The sequence below is a fragment of the Papio anubis genome, chromosome 12 (genome assembly GCF_008728515.1).
Source record: "Papio anubis isolate 15944 chromosome 12, Panubis1.0, whole genome shotgun sequence".
In the NCBI taxonomy this organism is placed as follows: Eukaryota; Metazoa; Chordata; class Mammalia; order Primates; family Cercopithecidae; genus Papio; species Papio anubis.
Window position 1 is genome coordinate 34,071,176 of NC_044987.1, and position 18,299 is coordinate 34,089,474.

At 33.8% G+C, this 18,299-nt stretch overlaps 1 protein-coding gene across 1 annotated transcript in view; it reads right to left on the reverse strand.

Annotated features, from left to right (window-relative positions):
* CNTN5 (contactin 5) overlaps positions 1-18,299 on the reverse strand; it is a 1,333,698-nt gene that overhangs the window by 147,510 nt on the left and 1,167,889 nt on the right. Inside the window, exons 14-15 of the mRNA XM_031653895.1 lie at positions 17,394-17,521; positions 14,967-15,142 (exon numbers count right to left, since the gene is read on the reverse strand). Coding sequence (XP_031509755.1) covers positions 14,967-15,142; positions 17,394-17,521 — 304 coding nt within the window. The remainder of the gene's footprint in view (positions 1-14,966; positions 15,143-17,393; positions 17,522-18,299) is intronic.

Below are 18,299 nucleotides of genomic sequence, written 5' to 3' on the forward strand. Positions count from 1 at the left end.
ACTGGAAAGTAAATTTGGAGCCATGATTGAATGAGACTTCTGTGGATTCTGGTATGAAAGTTGAAAGTTGGAGAAATGTAAAAATTCCGGGCAGATGGTGGTAGGTTACAAAAATGGCCATAAAAATTTTGCAGTTCCTCCCAACCAGAGGTGGAACCTCTTTCTTTTCTTACCCTTTAAATCTGGTATGGCCTTCTGGCTTGCTTTGATCAATAAAATGTGACAGAAGTTTCACTGAGCAAGTTCTGAGTCTAGGCCTAAGGAGTTTTAGCATTATTGCTCTTGGCCTTAGAACCCTGAGATCTTTAATGTGAACAAGCCTGGGTTAGCCTGGTGGATGATGAGAAACATGTGGCTCACTTGCTCCAGTAGCCCCAGACAATAGCCAGATGATGTCCAAAATGAATGCCTTGAAGTTGACAGGCAGCTGATTGCAGATGCATGAGTCTTGATGAGACCCAAAGAGGTACTCTGGCTGAGCCCAACCCACACTGCCAACCCACAGAATCATGAACTAAATAAATGGTTGTTTGAAGCCACTAGGTTTTTGCAAAGTTTATTTTGTAGTGAAAATGGATAGAGACCATATTTAATTCTTACCTCTATATATTTAGGATAACAACTTCTTAGTTCCTTTCCTATAGTTATAGCAGATGAGCAAAAGGTATTCATTGATATTTAAATGTAATTTTTTCCTCTAAAAATATTTAAATCTCAATGCCTAAAATATAAAAATGAGACAGACTAATGAGTTATTCCAGTCAGAATTTTGGTATGAGACTAAATGTAGTTGGAAACAGCCATGTGGGCAAAACCCAAAAAAAGTTCGCAATAAAAATGAACTTTAAATTCTCCTGCCTGATTATTTTTCAAAGCAAATGGAAACATTTGATATTGACATATGATATTGAAATGTTTGCAGTTTAACATGGTAGAGCTATGGTAATTTTAAACACCAGAGACACTATAGCAGACTGTTGGAATGATTAGTGATGTGACGAGTTCAGTAAGCAGAGCATGTCACAGGGTCCCTTATTTTGGGGAAAGCCACAAGTATTTATTCTTTACTATGCAAATGATAAATAATGGCAATTGAAGTACAAGTTTCAAAAATGCTTTTAGGAAATACTGTCACTATATTTAATAGGTACTTTAAAACAAATTTTGTAAATATATTTATTTATGGGGCTATCAGTAGTTAGAAAGGATAAAATGCAGTATTTTTTAGTCTTACTGAGGCTTCTTAAGATGTACGTAGTCTGAACAAGTTAGTAATGTTGTATCTTCACAGGTAAAGCAATCTAAATTATTTTAGCTAATTTTGCTTGAAAATAGTAAATTCTTTTGGTTTTATAGAATGTGTAAGGTATATAAAGAAAAAGAGTTGATTTTAAGGTAATTCAAAAATTATCAGAGTATTACCTTACCTTATGCTAGTAGGTTGAATAACTTTTAGTAATGAGCTTAGTTGAATTCAACTGAACATTAATTCTAAGAACAAGCTTTTCTGCTAATGGCATACCTATTTATTAACTCAAATTTCTCCTCGAGTTTATTTCTCTCATCAGTATAATATCTGAATACTCTAAAGCTTATCATGTTAAATAGTTGTTTGGAGGTCCATCTATCTGTTAATAGACAAAGAGCTCTATGTAAAAGAGCTCTGGCCTGGCCTTATTCAGCCATACTCTGGTTAATACTGTACACATTACAGGTAACCATTAAGTGTTTGCAAAGTGAACAAATTTATCACATTTTTTCTGACATTGATATATTTTTATTTTTTGGTTGGGTAATTCAGCAGATAATAAGGATATAAAAAGTGCTGATATATAAGGATATACAATTCTATTTGTTTATATAATAATTAAACAAATATTTTATTTAGTGTATATTTCTTTTAGCAAATATATCTGCCAGGCGTGATGCCAGGTGCTGGCAGTGGTTGGCAAAATAGATATAATCCCTGTCCTAAAAAACTTTATTGTTTAGTATGGGAATAAATGTGAAAGGAAGCAGAAGTTCTGATCTTAGTCCCTGTTTTCCTTGAGTGCACTTATTCTTAGAGCTGCCTTTAGAAAAACAAGCAACCTCACGAGAAAAATCACACAGTCCTCGGAATTATCTCAATGACCCTAAAAATGGAATGTTAACAGTCGTAATAGTTAATTTATATTGTATCTATACCACAGAAAGCTTCAAGCAACACGTAAATTTATGTAAAACACATATACTTATGTTAGGCAAGATACAATTTATTCCTGGATTTAATTTGGAAAACATCTGTAACTTTACTTTTGCTATGTATATGTACCTTGCTACAATTGAAACCAAGAATAATCATGGTCATTTACTTAACTCTCACAGGGGATTTGAGAAGCCCTCTTTAATATAGAATCACTATAGTAATATATGAAATGAAGTTTAACTATAAGATCATTATTTATTGGAATTTAGTAGACAAAACTTCAGTATCTCCCATATTTTATCATGCTCACCCTCTACCTGTAAAGTCTTTTTTCTTTTGTACTTCCTCTCTCTGCTTTGTCTGCAAAACTTACTCTAAGAGTAGGCTCAGGTAACATTTGGTTTAGGAAGTCTGCCCTGCTTCCACGGGTTGGGTGATGTGTACCTTTGACTCAGCTCCCTGAACATACTTCTTTCATTACAATTGCCATATATCTCTCTATATGTATGTTCCTCTATAAGACTGATCCTAAATGGCAGTACTTTACTTTAGTTGTATTCATATACCTCCCATAGAAGGTTTGTTATTGATTAATGCAGAATCCTTAGCTCCTGAACAGTGCCTAGTGTATGAATGCTCCACTTATTTCCATGGAATTGAGATAAAATAAGAATTTATCTACAGTTGTCCCTCTGTATCCATGGAAGACTGGTTTCAGGACAGCATAGCACAACGCATGCTTGCTCAAGTCCCTTATATAAAATGGTGTAGTATTTGCGTGTAACCTAATGCATAGTCTCCAGTATACTTTAAATTATCTCTAGATTAGTTATAATATCTAATATAATATAAATGCTAGGTAAATAGTTGTTATACTGTACTGTTTTATATTTGTATTTTTCGTTGCATGCTGTTATTGATTTTAAAGTATTTTCCATCCACATTGGTTGAATCCGTGGATACAGAACCATGAGACAGAGGCTGACTGTATTGTACACTGATAAATGCTCAATAGAGCCTTCAATTATTCATTAAAGATAATGGTGTCATGCTTCTCAAATTCTTTAAAGTGACCTTTTCCAGGTCCCTTGTATAATGGATACCAGATGGAAAAAGGAAGTGAATAATAGTCCAATAGTCTTTTCTAAAATTTCCTCTTCTTCCTTTTCTGAGAGAGAAAACATCTTTGAGATGCTACCTACTCAGTTATTAATTCTAGACTCCTAAAGCTGATTTTTATGCTGTAATATGATAAAAATAGTCCACGAAAGAAACCAGAGGATTCTGAAAAGCTGAAAACTAAATATATCATAACACTTAGTCACCCCTTAGAATTTAATACAAAACAGATGCCAAAAGAGAAATTGCAAAATGAAGGTAGAATTTTAAAGATGTCTTAGAAATAATGGCCTCTCGAAAACCCAACTCTTTGAAAATCACTTTGAGAAATAACATAGGAGTCAATCAAATAAAAACACCATACTTACATATCAGTAGTATTTCAGAATGTAAAACTGAACTGTTTGCTTATAAAAATCCTAAATCTTATGTGGTATTAGATAATAGGGACAATCTTTTATCTAAGAAGGCTTTCAAAAAACTAAAAAGAAAAATCTTTTTCATATATTATTCCTACAAGGTAAAAATTCCAGTATTCAGGGCCTTATTATATTATGCATTTCAGCATTCTCCACGTTAAATTATATCTCGTAGATACATAGATATATGTAGGGCATTCTCCTTAAAATAACACAATGCTTATGAAACATATCAGTATTTCTTCAACATGATAACTAGAATCCATTGTATTTTTCTCTTTTATTAGCAACTCCTGTGATTATTATCTCCAGAGAAAACAATTACTTTTAGGACGACATTAAAAATACTTAAATTTTTATGTGAAGTAAAATGAACAAACATGTTGATCACCGACATATTTTATAGTTACAACGGAAGTTAGAAACTTCCTCTGTTAACTAACATTATTTAACCACAGGCTGAGGTGGGAGGATGGCTTGAGTCTGGGAGGTGGAGGCTGTCATGAGCTGAGATTGTACCACTGCACTTTAGCCTGGGTGACAGAGTGAGAGCCTGTCTCTCTTTTCTCTCTTTTTTCATATTTATCTATATGTATAGATCTAGATCTATAGATCTATAGATATCTATATATCACCTCTCCATACAGATCAATGAGAGATATATAGACATCTATATATAGAATGATATATCTATTTATCTGTCTATAATGATATATATATTAGTCAATGTTTGTTTCTTGGTGACCTACTCTGAATGGCTAGTTTTTAGTTCATATACTCCTATGTCTAATGATTCCTTTAATAACTACAAATACTTATTTGGTCTTTAATGTGCACCCGGTACTGTGTTAAGTTCAGCAAATAAGTATGTTCCTAACTTTCAGAAACATAAAGGCTAGAAGAGAAAAAAATCGAGCAAATGTTTAAAGCAGCATTTGATACCTGCTCTGATGGCGGGATCTGTAAGGTATAATGGAAGCACTGGGAAAAGACTTCAAGCTGCCTTGAGGCAAATGCTGCAGTTTGCAGAGCTTACAAGTCAGGGAATAGTATTCTTGGCAGTGGGTCAGCATGTGAGAACATGATATTTTCAGAGAATTATTGGGCTTTGCTGTAAAATAATAAGGGGAAAATGTTGGAAGATGAAGTTTGATATATAGGCTGGAGTTAGATCCAAGATAGGGTGCGCGCACATGTGTGTGTGTGTGTGTGTGTGTATGTGCACATTTATGTACTTGGATGGAATGGGGAGGGGTAGTATGATAAAATCGACTTGTTAGAAACATGGTAATGATTGTGATTATAGTGTAAAAGGTGGTGAGATGACAGCCCTAGAAATAAGTGCTGGGAATAGGACTTTGACTCCAGGAATGGAGAAAAGGAATCAACAGATTCAAAATGGAATTAGTAATATTTGAAAATTTGATGGATATGGGGGTAGAAAAAAAAAGAATCTGAGACACTTCAGGTATCTGACTTGAAAACTGGATTTTGGTGGCCAAAAATGTGCATAAAACAATGCTGTAAATACATACTTATTAAGAACAGATATGATTTTAAATGTGGATACCAATTATTTTCTTTAGAAGAACGATTGAGACCCTTGTACTCTACATTCTTTGCATCCACTTCAGTTGTTAAAGCAATGTAACATTGCGTCTCATATCCATTTTGAGAGAAGCTTCAAAGCCCAAAAAGGGATGTTGATAAAAATGGATTCACATACTATAAAATGAAATAATTACAGCCGCCAGAAGAATGAGCTTTAATTAATGGGAAAACACACCCACAGAACATCTGAAGAGGCAAGTGTAGTAGGATATTTTAAGATGTTTCTCAATTAATTCTCAGTAACTTTTATGGGAGAATTTTAAACAATTTGATGATTTTATCTTACTGAACATATAATTTTAATGTTTTAATAGTGATCCAGTAAGTACAGTAATAACAGATGTAGTTACCCAGCTAAAGAGGTAAGACTTCCATCTTTTTATCATCTCACTGTTGAAAGACACGATGAAGAGTTACGGCTAGTTTTAGTTCTCTCTGTGCTTTACAACAGCAAATCAGATTTGGAACATAGTTCATGGCAATGAAGTTTTAAGTTCAAAGAAGCCCAAGTGATGATGGGGCCTGTTCCATAAATGGGCCTGTGTTGCTCAGGCCTTCGTTAGGTTGGATCTTTACTTGGCTTCCTTCCTGGGGCTCAGTTTTCTCATTTATATATAACTTGACTGACTAACAGTTTAGTTACAGGAATCCAATGAAATAATACCTATGAGGGAAGAAGGGTAAAAAGGGCTGTTAAAGATGTAAAATTATATTTAAATGTTTTAGCTTAGGTCTTACTCAGACAATGAAACTGTTTCAAACTTATTATAAAACAATTAAGGTTTTAATAATCTGACTTATACGGCTGCTTTTAATATAAATATAAATATATATCCATATTTAATAGAAATATGTTTTTTGGCAAAGGGGCAGGAGATTGCCTATGATAGTGAAATGCATAAATATTTGAAAGTTGGATCTCCTGTAGTGTAAATGTAACCACACAATCATAGTATAAAATTCATAAGAATGAATAATTTTAGAAGAATACATGAAAATGTTACTAGCAATGGAAATAATTGGCTCACAAATTTGAAAATGGATGAATGATAATTATCTATATTTTTCACAAGATAATACTAAATTTACTAAGTAGGGAATTAAAAATGTAATCTTGCTAAATAGTTCTAGATATCTCTAGATCTGATAAATGATAATGTATTGGAGTTCAGTCCTAGTTTGGATAACTCTTGTATACAACAGTTAAGTTTGGGAAAGTTGTTTATCTTTCTAAATTTCTTTTTCTTCTTTTGTCATACAATGACAACAGTAACACAATTTCTACACCATAGCGTATTTGAGGGAAGTAAATGAAATAATATTTGAAAAGTCTAGCATATTGTCAGGTATCTATTAGGCATTAAATAAGTGAGAGCTGTAATTCTGGAGCTGAGGAGGGGGTCTGGTCTTTATAATCACCCCTATACACTAATCATCTGTATGCATTCAGCATAAGCTTGGGATGGAGCACCGCTTGAGCCTGATAACTCTCTCTGACTAAAGGCAATTCCCAAAGTGGAACACTGCTGAGAGCTGTCAACCACCAATATTCTCCATAGCTTGGGGAAGGAGTGGCTCGGTCTTGAAGGGAGGATCTGGGCAACACACCACAGCATCTACTACACCGGCTTATGGTATCTTCAGTTAAAGTTGACACGTTATTTATCCTTCCTATTTCAATTGATTGGAATAGGCTCACGAGTAATATGAATAGTGAAAGAGAAGTAAAGGAAAACAAGAGGGAGGTAGAGATATGACGAAAAATTATCAAGGTGTGAACAGCAGTCCCTTAAGATGTAAATAAAAGAAAGTACTGATTATGTGTAAAGTTGAATACTGAGAAAAGATGGTTATTAGGCACCAAACATAATTTAAGTACTCATTTTGGTAACTTGAACATTTGATATAAGTGGAAAGTGATAATGTTATAAAGAATGGATCTGATATTATTCATTTATTTGGTTATTCACTCATTCTAAACTTTTTATAGCATATATATAATTAAGACTTGTTTTTGCCTTCTAAAGTTTCTGTCAGATTGGAAAGGGAAAATAGTTTTAAAACCAGGAGTCATTGATTGCTCTTCAATGTACAATTACAGGATAATCAATAGAAACTTGCACGAGAAGTTTGTTATGAATATCAGAAAGACTGCTATGTCCAAGTAAGTCATTGACAAAAGTAACTTGGGGTTAGGAGAGAATTTGGTTTAATAAACATCACTGAAATACATCGGATTGACTTTATTGTCAAAGTTACCAACAGTGAGTGCAACAACCCACTGTGGCCAACCAATGATCACATTTCCCAATCATAGGCACTTCATTCCAGATAAATTCATGTTTTTGTTGGATTAAAAACAACCAACTCAGTGAGAATATAGGATTATTAAAAACTAGTCTGGGTTTATATAGGTATGAAATGGAAAAACAACACTGGAAAAAAACAAAACCTCAAAAAGAGAAAACATATACAGTCCTAGACACATGTAAGCATTTTTAAAATTTCTGGAGTTACTAAACTAGAAGCATATTTAACTTTTGAAATTTACAACCTAGGAGAGCAAATTCTACTAAGGAGTAAAGAGTGTCTTCTTTTTCTCATTCTTCACTTTTTTTTCTATCCAATAACCTAAAATATCCTAGCTGTCTCTGGGAATTATGGTACTCTTATCCCCTCAGAGATTACAGAATCCAAGGTATTGATCTAATATTTCCCAGCATGCCCACAATGAAAATTGCCTTTCTCTATGAAAAAGCTTTATAGTCTCTCTGACAATAATAACAAAAACCTCCAGTTCTACACCACAATAAAAATTTGCAAGGATACTAGTAACTATTCATAGCACACATAATGTTATGGAACCTGTCATAAAGATAAAACAGCTATCAAAAATGGAACTTCCAAATTAATAAAAATGCTCTGTATACCTACCACAATATAGGAAGTTTGGTAGATTATATTTAGATGAACAAAGTGCAGCATATGAATTGGATGGCTAAGCCTGTCTTTTTATATGTGACAACTTGAAGACATTACCTGATTTTACTAATTTTGACAATCTACAGAAAGTGAAGAGGCACACTTCACATTTTGCTCTGTGGGAAAATCTGCTAATTAGAGTCAAATGGAGATGGACAATCAATAAAGCACTACTTTCCAATCCTGACTGCCCTGGGACCCACAGGAAGTAAGGAAGGGTCTCCCAATAACAGACTGTCTTAGATGTCATTAAGGCAGTCACCTTTCATTTAATTCCAAACTGTGCTAATGTGATATTCCAATTTTGTATAAAAAGTAAAAAAGCAAGGAAACAAATTATTCTGTTATGAAAACAGATTTTAGCAGAATTTTATGCAGTATTTAATTATATTAAAACCTCTGAAATAATGTAGCAGTTGGCTAAGCAGAGAAAATGCTTTATATCAGGTTTTGTTTTTATTGAACCAGGATTGGCTGAATGGCTATTTTATGGACATTCTTAGTACAAAGTGGTGAAAAATAAAATTACTTATTAGCCCTTGTTTTTAGGATTTCCGCAGTTTATCAATACACAAAATATTAGAGACTCACAGAATTAAATGGTGTATGTTGGTCATATTCATAAACTATGTGAACATATATACATACTAAAAAAAGATGGACATTCTTATTTGCTTTGGGAATGATTTCTACTTTGAGAAGACAGTGAGTGGAGGCACATTTTTTAGCACAGACAAGTCAGGGAGAATGAATATGGTGCACTTTTCTGGGATAGTCTGAATATTCTAAAACCTTTGAAGGTAACCTTTCTTTGTGAGGGTCCCCAAGTTTTGCTTGATGGTTACTGTATGTTTCTGACCTATTAAAATTACAATTTTTTTAAGTTAGGTGAAAGATTGGGAGGGAACAGTAATACAGCAAATATACGGTGGTCAGGAGGTTGGAATAGAAAATGGGTGGATTACTAGGTTGCCAGCGTTCAGAGCAGGACAAAGAACCAGGAGGTAGGATCTGAACTGATGAGAAAGGATAGGCCCTTAGTGAGATAGGGAAAGGGTAGCGCTCAGAGTCGATGGGACCATATTACATGAAAGTGTGAATGTTAATAGCAAACATAATGAGTCTAAGAGACTGTGAGCCTTTGTTAGATCTTCCGCCCTTTCATGCACTTCCTGTTTAGTGGTGAAATGGCTCCCAGGCTTCGCATGCCAAGTTGATGAAGAAGAGGAAGAAGCATTTGCTCATGAAACCCTTACAGCTTTGTGCCTTAGTAAACTGGCAGTATACCCAAGGATTCCATTGATTTTTACACAATTAATATGTATCAATCAGGAAACAGAATGTTGCCATTTGAGCACTCGCTGTGTTCTGAGACTTTTACTCCTTAGGAAATTGCTAATTCTGAACAAGATAAACTAGGAATAGAAGTATCTGTAATAATAAAATTAATATAGGCTAGAGCTTTTCAGCTAATATAAAATTCTCAAGGCACTAAGGGGTTTATATTCTGTCTTTCTATTCACCTAATACTCCACAAAAATTCTGCATATGAATCAGACATGTTTCCTTATGAGTCTCATGCTTGGCATACAGGTGATCATAGTTACTCCTACTTTCCAACCTTCTGACATTCAGAAGTGACTGGTAATGAAATGAACTTTAGAGGAGTGAATCCTCATCACTGAAAGGGTTAGGACATGAACTAATGATACTGAAAGAGACTTCTAGATAACAGCCTAGGCCAAACTCAATAATCTGTATGATCCAGCACAACCCTAAGATACAATATCTTTTCTCACCTTAGATTGCCTTTCTTTTTTCTGCTTTGAGTATTCTAATTCTACTTGCTGAGGTCTAGGTCAGGTAGCATGTTTTCCCCAAATAACATTACTTCCTATGGTTGTTAAGAAGAATCAGTGAGCTATTGTGTGTGTGTGCATGTGTGTGTGTGTGCCTAGACAGATATACATACACTGTCTATCTTAGCTCAGTGTTTGGCGCATAGGTGTTCAATTATTTATTTAGCTTTTCTCCACAGATCATAAAATGTCACATTAATCTCTTTCCTTCCTAGTCTTAAACAAAATTTGACTGTGATTTTAAAAGTTAGTAATTGTTTTTATGGTCATATTTTTCTTGAATTGCTTAATGTCTTGCATTATCTTTATGTTTACTGAAGACTGGAATCAAACCTTCCTTTTATTTTTATTTCCCACAGTTTATAGACAAAGGCTGTACACATAAGTGGTCAATGAATATGGAGAGAGTTAGCTTTATAAAGGAGAGTGAACAAATGTGTAGTTTAAAAATCACATGATACTGAATCTTATTACCCCAATTTAGGTGGCCTGGAAAAGTCTTATTCTTTAGTTTCCTCATTAAAAATGGGTTCAAAATTCCCATTCTGTCTTCCTACATGTATTGCTATAACCAGAGAACTGGGTAAATGTGAAGGACCATGCAGCTATATAGCACTTTGGCTCAGTTGCCTATTTGGTTGCAATTTATCAGGTTCACAATGAAAAGGGCAGTTCTTCTCTAGTGGACCATTCTGACGACAAATGCATGAGATATTTTTCTCTGTTAAAAAAGCAGCAAATTGCAGGCCACCATGATATTCAGTGTAACACTTCTTTATGCATTGTAAGGATAGAAACTTTCTTATATTCTATATGAATAATTAGAGGATTTCAAGTCACTGGAAAACAGTGGCTCACCACAGTCCTCCATGAAGACTGTGGCTCTGGGGCCACATGGCAATGCTCAATAGCTCAGATGCTATTCAGACATCCCGAGAGGAATCAGAGGTTCTTGTAGAAATGCTTTTATTTAGTTACAGGATGGTTATTTAAGGTCAACACTTACAATGATTATCTCCTTATTATAACCTCTACTTAACAGGTCTACACTGAATGTAAAATCCACAAACTAGTCAACCCCTGCTCCACACAGCTGTCAGAATTATCTTCCTAAAGACAAATCTGAATCATGTGAATCCCTGTTGTGCTCAAAATACAAATCAAACTTTACAGCTCAGAAATCAGTGCCTTTGAGGCCTCTGCTGCTTTCCTTTAAACTTATTCAACAAATATTGATTTATTGTCTACTATATACCCTCACTGGTTCCTCACTGTTCCCAAAACACACACTAAGCTCTTCTGCCCTTCTGTGTTTGCCTGACCTGCTCGCTCTGTCTGAAATGCAGTTTCTCCTAGGCACCTGGTGAAATCCTTCCCAGCCAGGTCCATTTCAAATACCAACCCCTTCTAACAGCTGTATGCACATAGTTCTCTGGTGTAGCTCTGTTATAGCAGATCACAGCCCATCCTGCAATTTCTACCCTTCAATGGAGCCCTCTTAGGTGTGAAGGGCTATGCCTTTTATTTTTGATCCCCATCCTCCAACAGCACTTTGCTTGTAGAATTAAAAAGATTGAAAACTAGTTTATTACATTCAGTTTATTCATAAAATTTGCCAAAAACAAAAAGGATTTGAATGAATTGGATCAAATGTTTATGTACTAATTGATTGCTTCTCCCCTTTCAACGGTGACTTCAATAATGGATTCGCTCCAAATTAATCAAATTGCTGAATTTGTAAAACATGGCCTAAGAGGGCAACATAAATAGTAGAAGCATTTTCATTATTCATATTTTAATTTAAACATAATTTTTAACTTAAAGCAATATTATTTTTTAGCCTGATATGATCATATGTTTATGTACCATGTTGAAATGCAGTTCAAAGCAATCATCTATTTTAAAACATAACAATGTGCATTGTATATAGATGTATATGTATATAGATGTATACAATGTACATTGTATATAGATTGCATATGAAGGCTATGTAAAATAATTGACTACAGCTTTATCTACAAACTAATGTCTGTATATAAAAGATACCAGTACAACTAATTGAAAAATAGGGAACATCATTAAGTCATATTTTGGCATCTACAAGATACGAAATATTTTATATCTTTTTCCCACTTGAGAGGTTTAGTTAATTTATGTTACCTCATGCAGTGGTAATGTGTTTTTCTTCTGATTCATCCTCATTCAGTCACCCACTGGCAGGGTTCTGTCCTAGGACAGTTAGCCTAGACAGTGCTCCAGTCATCAGCACACTCTGTTTCTGCTTAAATCCCTAAATCCCATTTTTATTGTTTTTACTCTGCTGGGATAGGTTAGACACCTTAGGAGATCCTTCAAGATTCTTCAATGACTCTTCTTGGAAACTCGGAGCAGGTCTTGAGTCACCCCTCTTGGTTCTCTTCTCAGCCCCATCCTGTCCCTCTGACTCCCAGAGTCTATCCTTGGTCTCACAAAAAGAAGGTATCCGCAAGCCCAGAAGACCTCTCAAATCTCCTTTCTTTATAACATTTTTATATGTTTTCTCCTAAAGCATTATTTTCCAGACATATTTTACATGGAGAAGGGCAGAAGGGACATAGAATGTTGTTCTTTCTGTTCTTTACCTTTTTATTGTCATACAATGGTATTTTCTCTGGTGTGTGTCCTTAAAGCCAGCCAAAACTCAGTGTTTGAAGTAACTGAGAGAAAGGTGATTGATAGATAATTTCTTATACACGCTATAGTTTTGAAGCTTCCATCTATTTTAAAGTACATATGCATACTAAAAGTATATTTTGGCTATGTACCTTAAAACTAAATGTTTTTCTCCCTTCTCAGTACCATAATTTGCTTTCTTCTCCTGTCTCAGAGTTTATTGTTACTGTCTCTAATCCAAAGCCTAATTTCAAAGTGGGTTGTAATTATATGGGCTTGCATGGAATAAGGAGTCCATTTTGCGCTCTCTGGGGCAAGGAAAGCATATATACAAACAAGAACACAGTAGATATTCTTAACTGCTCACTTTATGGAAAAAAAGGATTTATTGCCACAAATGAATGACATCAACCTAAATATATCTATGTCTAAGAGACAAAAATAATAATTCATGTAACTTCACCAGGTGCATTAATTTTTCTATTGGTATTTTAAAATAAAGAGGGGGATTAGTTATAAGAAGGGGGCTATTTATTTTTGGACATATTTTTGCTTTATATATGTGATCACTCAAAATGGATGTTTGCAGACAATCCTAAGAAGATATTTTCTTACGGAATTTTTTATAAAACTGTGATATTTTAAAATTAAATTTTCTTGGTCCGTTTTGCATCATCCATGTTATAAAATTTGTAGGAATAATATTGTAGGAAGGAATGATCAACCCAAGATAAAGGAAGAAGGAAAACCACAAAGCAGAGCAAAATGTGTTTAATTTAACACAATCTAAATAGTTTACATATAACTTGGACACGAACAATTAAAATTAGCTCATTTAATGAGATGGTGAACAAGGTAGTTGGCAATTGTTTCTTATTTATATACTCTCTCCTATTAATTGGAAAGTAAACCAGAAAGAAAGGAATAGTTTTGAAGAAAGTGGCTAATTTTTGTTACATTGGAAAATGCAACAAAGAGAGCTCATCTTTACTCTTCTAGTAATATACATTTACCAAATTCTAAAGTGAGAAGCTATCTTAGAAATTATCTGGTATAACTTTTTCACTTTATCTCTCCAGAAATTAATGCCCAGGCAAATCATGTGACTGGCTTTATGTTACACAGCTGATTAGAGATGAAACTGGGACTCGATCCAGAGAATTTCTGACTTTGGATTTAGGGCTTTTTTTTTTTTTTTTTTTCCTTGTATCCCATAACCTTTAAAATAAAATCCAATTGAAAATGAGTTTACATACTTGAGCTCACTAGAGCTATGGTTTTCCAATGCTTCTCAAACTGTTTAGGGACAAATCAACTGATAGTAATAAGTATGCAACAGCATTTTCAATCCAATTTGTAGGCAAAAATTGTATTTGGCTCCATCTCTTTAGCCGATATAGAAGGAAGATTCCAGCCAAAGTCTCTCTTTTTCCACCACCCCGGTTCCATCTGTCTTTCTCCTCCCTCTGTCATTATGTTACTCTATTACATTTTAAACAAGTCGATGGAGGGAAGGGGCCTCTTTTCACTTCTCTAGAGTTAAAGCACTGTGATGGTTCTGTGGGATTTGGTTCAAAAGATTTCCCACTGCATTTGGTTGATTGCCATGTAGGTACACAACATAAAAGAAGATATTAGGGAAAAAATGAGTATATCTTTGAATACTGACTTAAGGCTAATGTGCATTTATGACTATGAGTTGCATGTTTAATCTTTATAAATGTGAGACATTAAAGAAATTCCAAAAATTACTATTCTTGAGGAGAAGGACAGGCAGGCATTTTATTTATTTATTGTATCATAATAACTGTTAATGATGCTTTAAATAATGCAATCGCCACTTTAGCAACATAACTTTTAAGAAGTATTGTCAATATTAAATAAAAGTGGCAAAGAAACCAGATTTACATAATGAGGAATTCTCAGTTTTTTACTGGCGGTTTTAAAATAATAACGTATTACTTTCAGTTTGACATAACATAAAAAATGGAAGAAAGTGATTGTTTTTATCAAGCTGATTTCTGTCCTGTTTTTTTTTTTTTTTTTCTTAGCATTTCATAGCTAAGCAAGGTCTTACATTTGATTCAACATTTTTAAAGTTATCATTACTAAAAGAATAAAAGTGTATTCACTTACGGCCCTGATGCTTTCAAAATGTCCACCTTCTTCCTCAAAATCAATAGGCTGTCCTTTCAGAGTCCAGTAGAAAGTGACATCCAAACTAGCATCGTGAATTGCTTTGCAGTTAAGAACAATGCTTTCTCCCACTGTCAATTCTGTTCTTTTAGGAGTAAGTTCTATCCTTGTAGGTTCTATAGAAATAAAAATACATTAATTAACATAATTAACCTGTTGTGTTACCATATGTTATATTTTACGTTAAATAATTGAGAAAAGAAAAAATCTTTACAGTACAGTTGCTTCAGATACATATACCTGATTTTTTACATCTTTAAATAAATAATTATTAAGTAAAATATTAGCTTTTGGATGCTAGGGCGTATTACCATGCTTTTGTAGGGGACACATGATTTAAGAGCCTCTATTCCTATTAAGAAGGTAACCTGGATTTTAAAAAGACAAGAGACTACCTAATTAGAAGCAGCATTTGACTTTATGGAAGGAGGAACATTAGAAAAAAAGAAGAGGCTGTAGCTTCTCTGACCACTTTCAAGGATCATTAAGTAAATGAAAGAATTTTTACAATAAAAATGTTTTACGTTTCCGAAAGAATTTAGGGAGGTTTCACTTCTTTAAAGATGAGAGGAGGCTACAGGGCAATAGAAAGCACCTTCCTGCAAATAACTATCTTAACAGAGATAAAAATATACTACTACAACGACACCACCTTGTATTTGCTTTACACTTGACAGGAAGCTTTTAGGAGTAGAAAAGTATTTCATAATCAGCAGAAGGTACCTCTTTTTGTACCTTTGCAGTGTTGTAGATGGCTTAATTGAGATACAAAAAGAACGGTAGAAACTCTGAATGGAAATGTTTTTTGAGAAAACAATGTTTATGTTTAACTTCTTCATGATTCAGTTAAAATTTAAAAATAGACACTTTTTTTTACTGGGTTTAGAGCAACTTTGAACAAATAAAGGTTAATACAGGCTTTACATTTAAGAGTTAAGTTAGTGTAGCTGATTACATTATAATGTGTTTTGAATATAGTAGAGAGGTGATGAAGATAAGATTTTGGTTTTATCTTCTTTCCTAATTAGATTACTGGTCATAGAGACAAGACAATTAACAGTGATTAACAATTGGCTTAATTAACAATTGGCTTAAATTTCCTATTCTAGGTCTATTTTTTGCAACAGTGCAGTCTGATGAAACACCACTCATAACCACTGATCAGATCCTTTAATGTCCCACATCCTTCTAAGCAGTCACTGAGAAAAAAGTGCAATTCTGGGACAGGAATGTCACTGTAAATATTAACATGCTGGAAGTCAAATATTCCATATGGCATTCTAAGTTCTGGCCTCATCAGAGAAGACAGATAAATGCAGTACACTGTAGTTTAAATGTTATGGGGATTGGAGTGTTCTGAGTAAATAATTAAACTCATGATTAAGAAAATAACATTTTTGTTGTTATATTAAAATTGTCTTTTTATCTAGTACTGCCTTATTATAAAATGGACCGACTAGCACACAGAAGGAATAGGAACTAAAGACTGCGTTGAAGTCCAGTAATGCATTGTATAAATGAAGGTAGATTTTAAATTTTGTTCTTTTCATTCTTGATGTTCTCTCTTCTCAAATATCAGAGGACTGGTTATTTTAATTACATTTTTATTTTAAAGATAGAAAAAAATAATATTTTTATATGTTTATGGCCAGAGTGTGGTTTGCCATATGATATGTGCACAATGAAAACAGTTAAAGATAGATTGTGAAAAACATCTGAAGGGAATGCCTAAGACAGATTTTCTATCACTAAACAATGACATAGAGCCTCAACAGCATGTTCTAGGCTTGAAATCGAGCTCATTTTAGAACTAGAAAATGAAACATATAAGCAGTAATATTAATATTTCTTATATAAAATAAAGGCATATAAAAATTTCATTGATACAGACATCAACAGCCAGCCCTGGAACGAGTTTATCTAATGCGAAGTCCTATACCAACGCTCCATCATATCCTCCTGCTGCTGCTCCTTTCTGCCCCAAATCCCTAGTTGAATTGATAATAGAGGAACATTACTGATTGATGCTAAAGTTATTCTTGGTAGAGGAAAAATGTTTTTATACTGTTGGCATACTTTTAAATTTTGAGACACTGACGAAAACTTCAGAAAGCTTGCCTCATTCTCTCAGAAATTTTATTCAAAGCAAAAGAAAATTTCTGCCAATAAGAGGTTCCTTCCCTTTTGGTACCCTAAATGGTGGAAAGTAACAATTTGGCTGTTTTAGTTCTATGCTTGCAATGTATTTTATAAACAGGAGCATGTACACACTTAAGTCCAAAGATATATGCATTCATATTATATTTATTCTCTTTCTGATAAGACCATGAGACTATGGCAGTAAAACATTTACCCGTGTTGTCTTACCTTTTACAGACAGCGAAGCTATAATTTCAGCGGAACCAAAGACATTTTCCCCTCGGCAAACGTACTTTCCCTCATCTGATTTAGAAGCATTTAGGATCCGTAGACTCCCGTCTGGAAGAATAGCTATTCTGAAAATTATTTTAAAAAAGTTTTTTTTTTCTGTTTTACTGCAATCAGCTAAATAGTAAGAACCAATGATGAAGTCTAAAACCATTTCTAGGGTGATAATAAATAAGATAAAGCATCACTGAAAATAGGCAGTGATAGTAGAAATATTTTGCTTTTCAAGAAGTATAATAAACTTATTTAAATCTTATATTCAAAAAGGTTAAGGAGTTACAAGATATTTTTCTTTTGACATTTTTTTGACAGTTAATTTTAAAACTTGCAGAAAGGGTGACCCTGAGTTCGGTTATTAGAACTTGTTACTACAATATCACCCAGTGATATTTTAATATTAAGCTTGGATGTTTCACCTAAAACCAACAGTGACCTCAAAAGTCAAATATAAAAAAAAAACAGCATAAAAACATAGAGGAGGACAAGTACAGAACACAAAATTAATTGTATACAGCCAAGAGATGATTTATGGCAGTTCTGTGTTGCCACCAGAGTAGCAAGAGTATGGGCTGCTTGCACTGCACTTTTTAAACATAAGAATATTATATCTAAGTTTGCATTTGGGCTCTTTCAAGACCTTTGTTAAAACTGGACCTTCACTTTCATATGAAGGTGAGAAATTAGAGCATTATTAAAAATTTTTAGAAGTTCAGTGAAAATGAGGCTGACATTTGGAATTACCCTATTCTCCTATGTATTCATCATTCCAGGATTATACAGATTTCAAATTTAATTAGTACTTTTGTCCTTTTCTCCCGTCTATGCTCCAGAAACATAACCTATTAT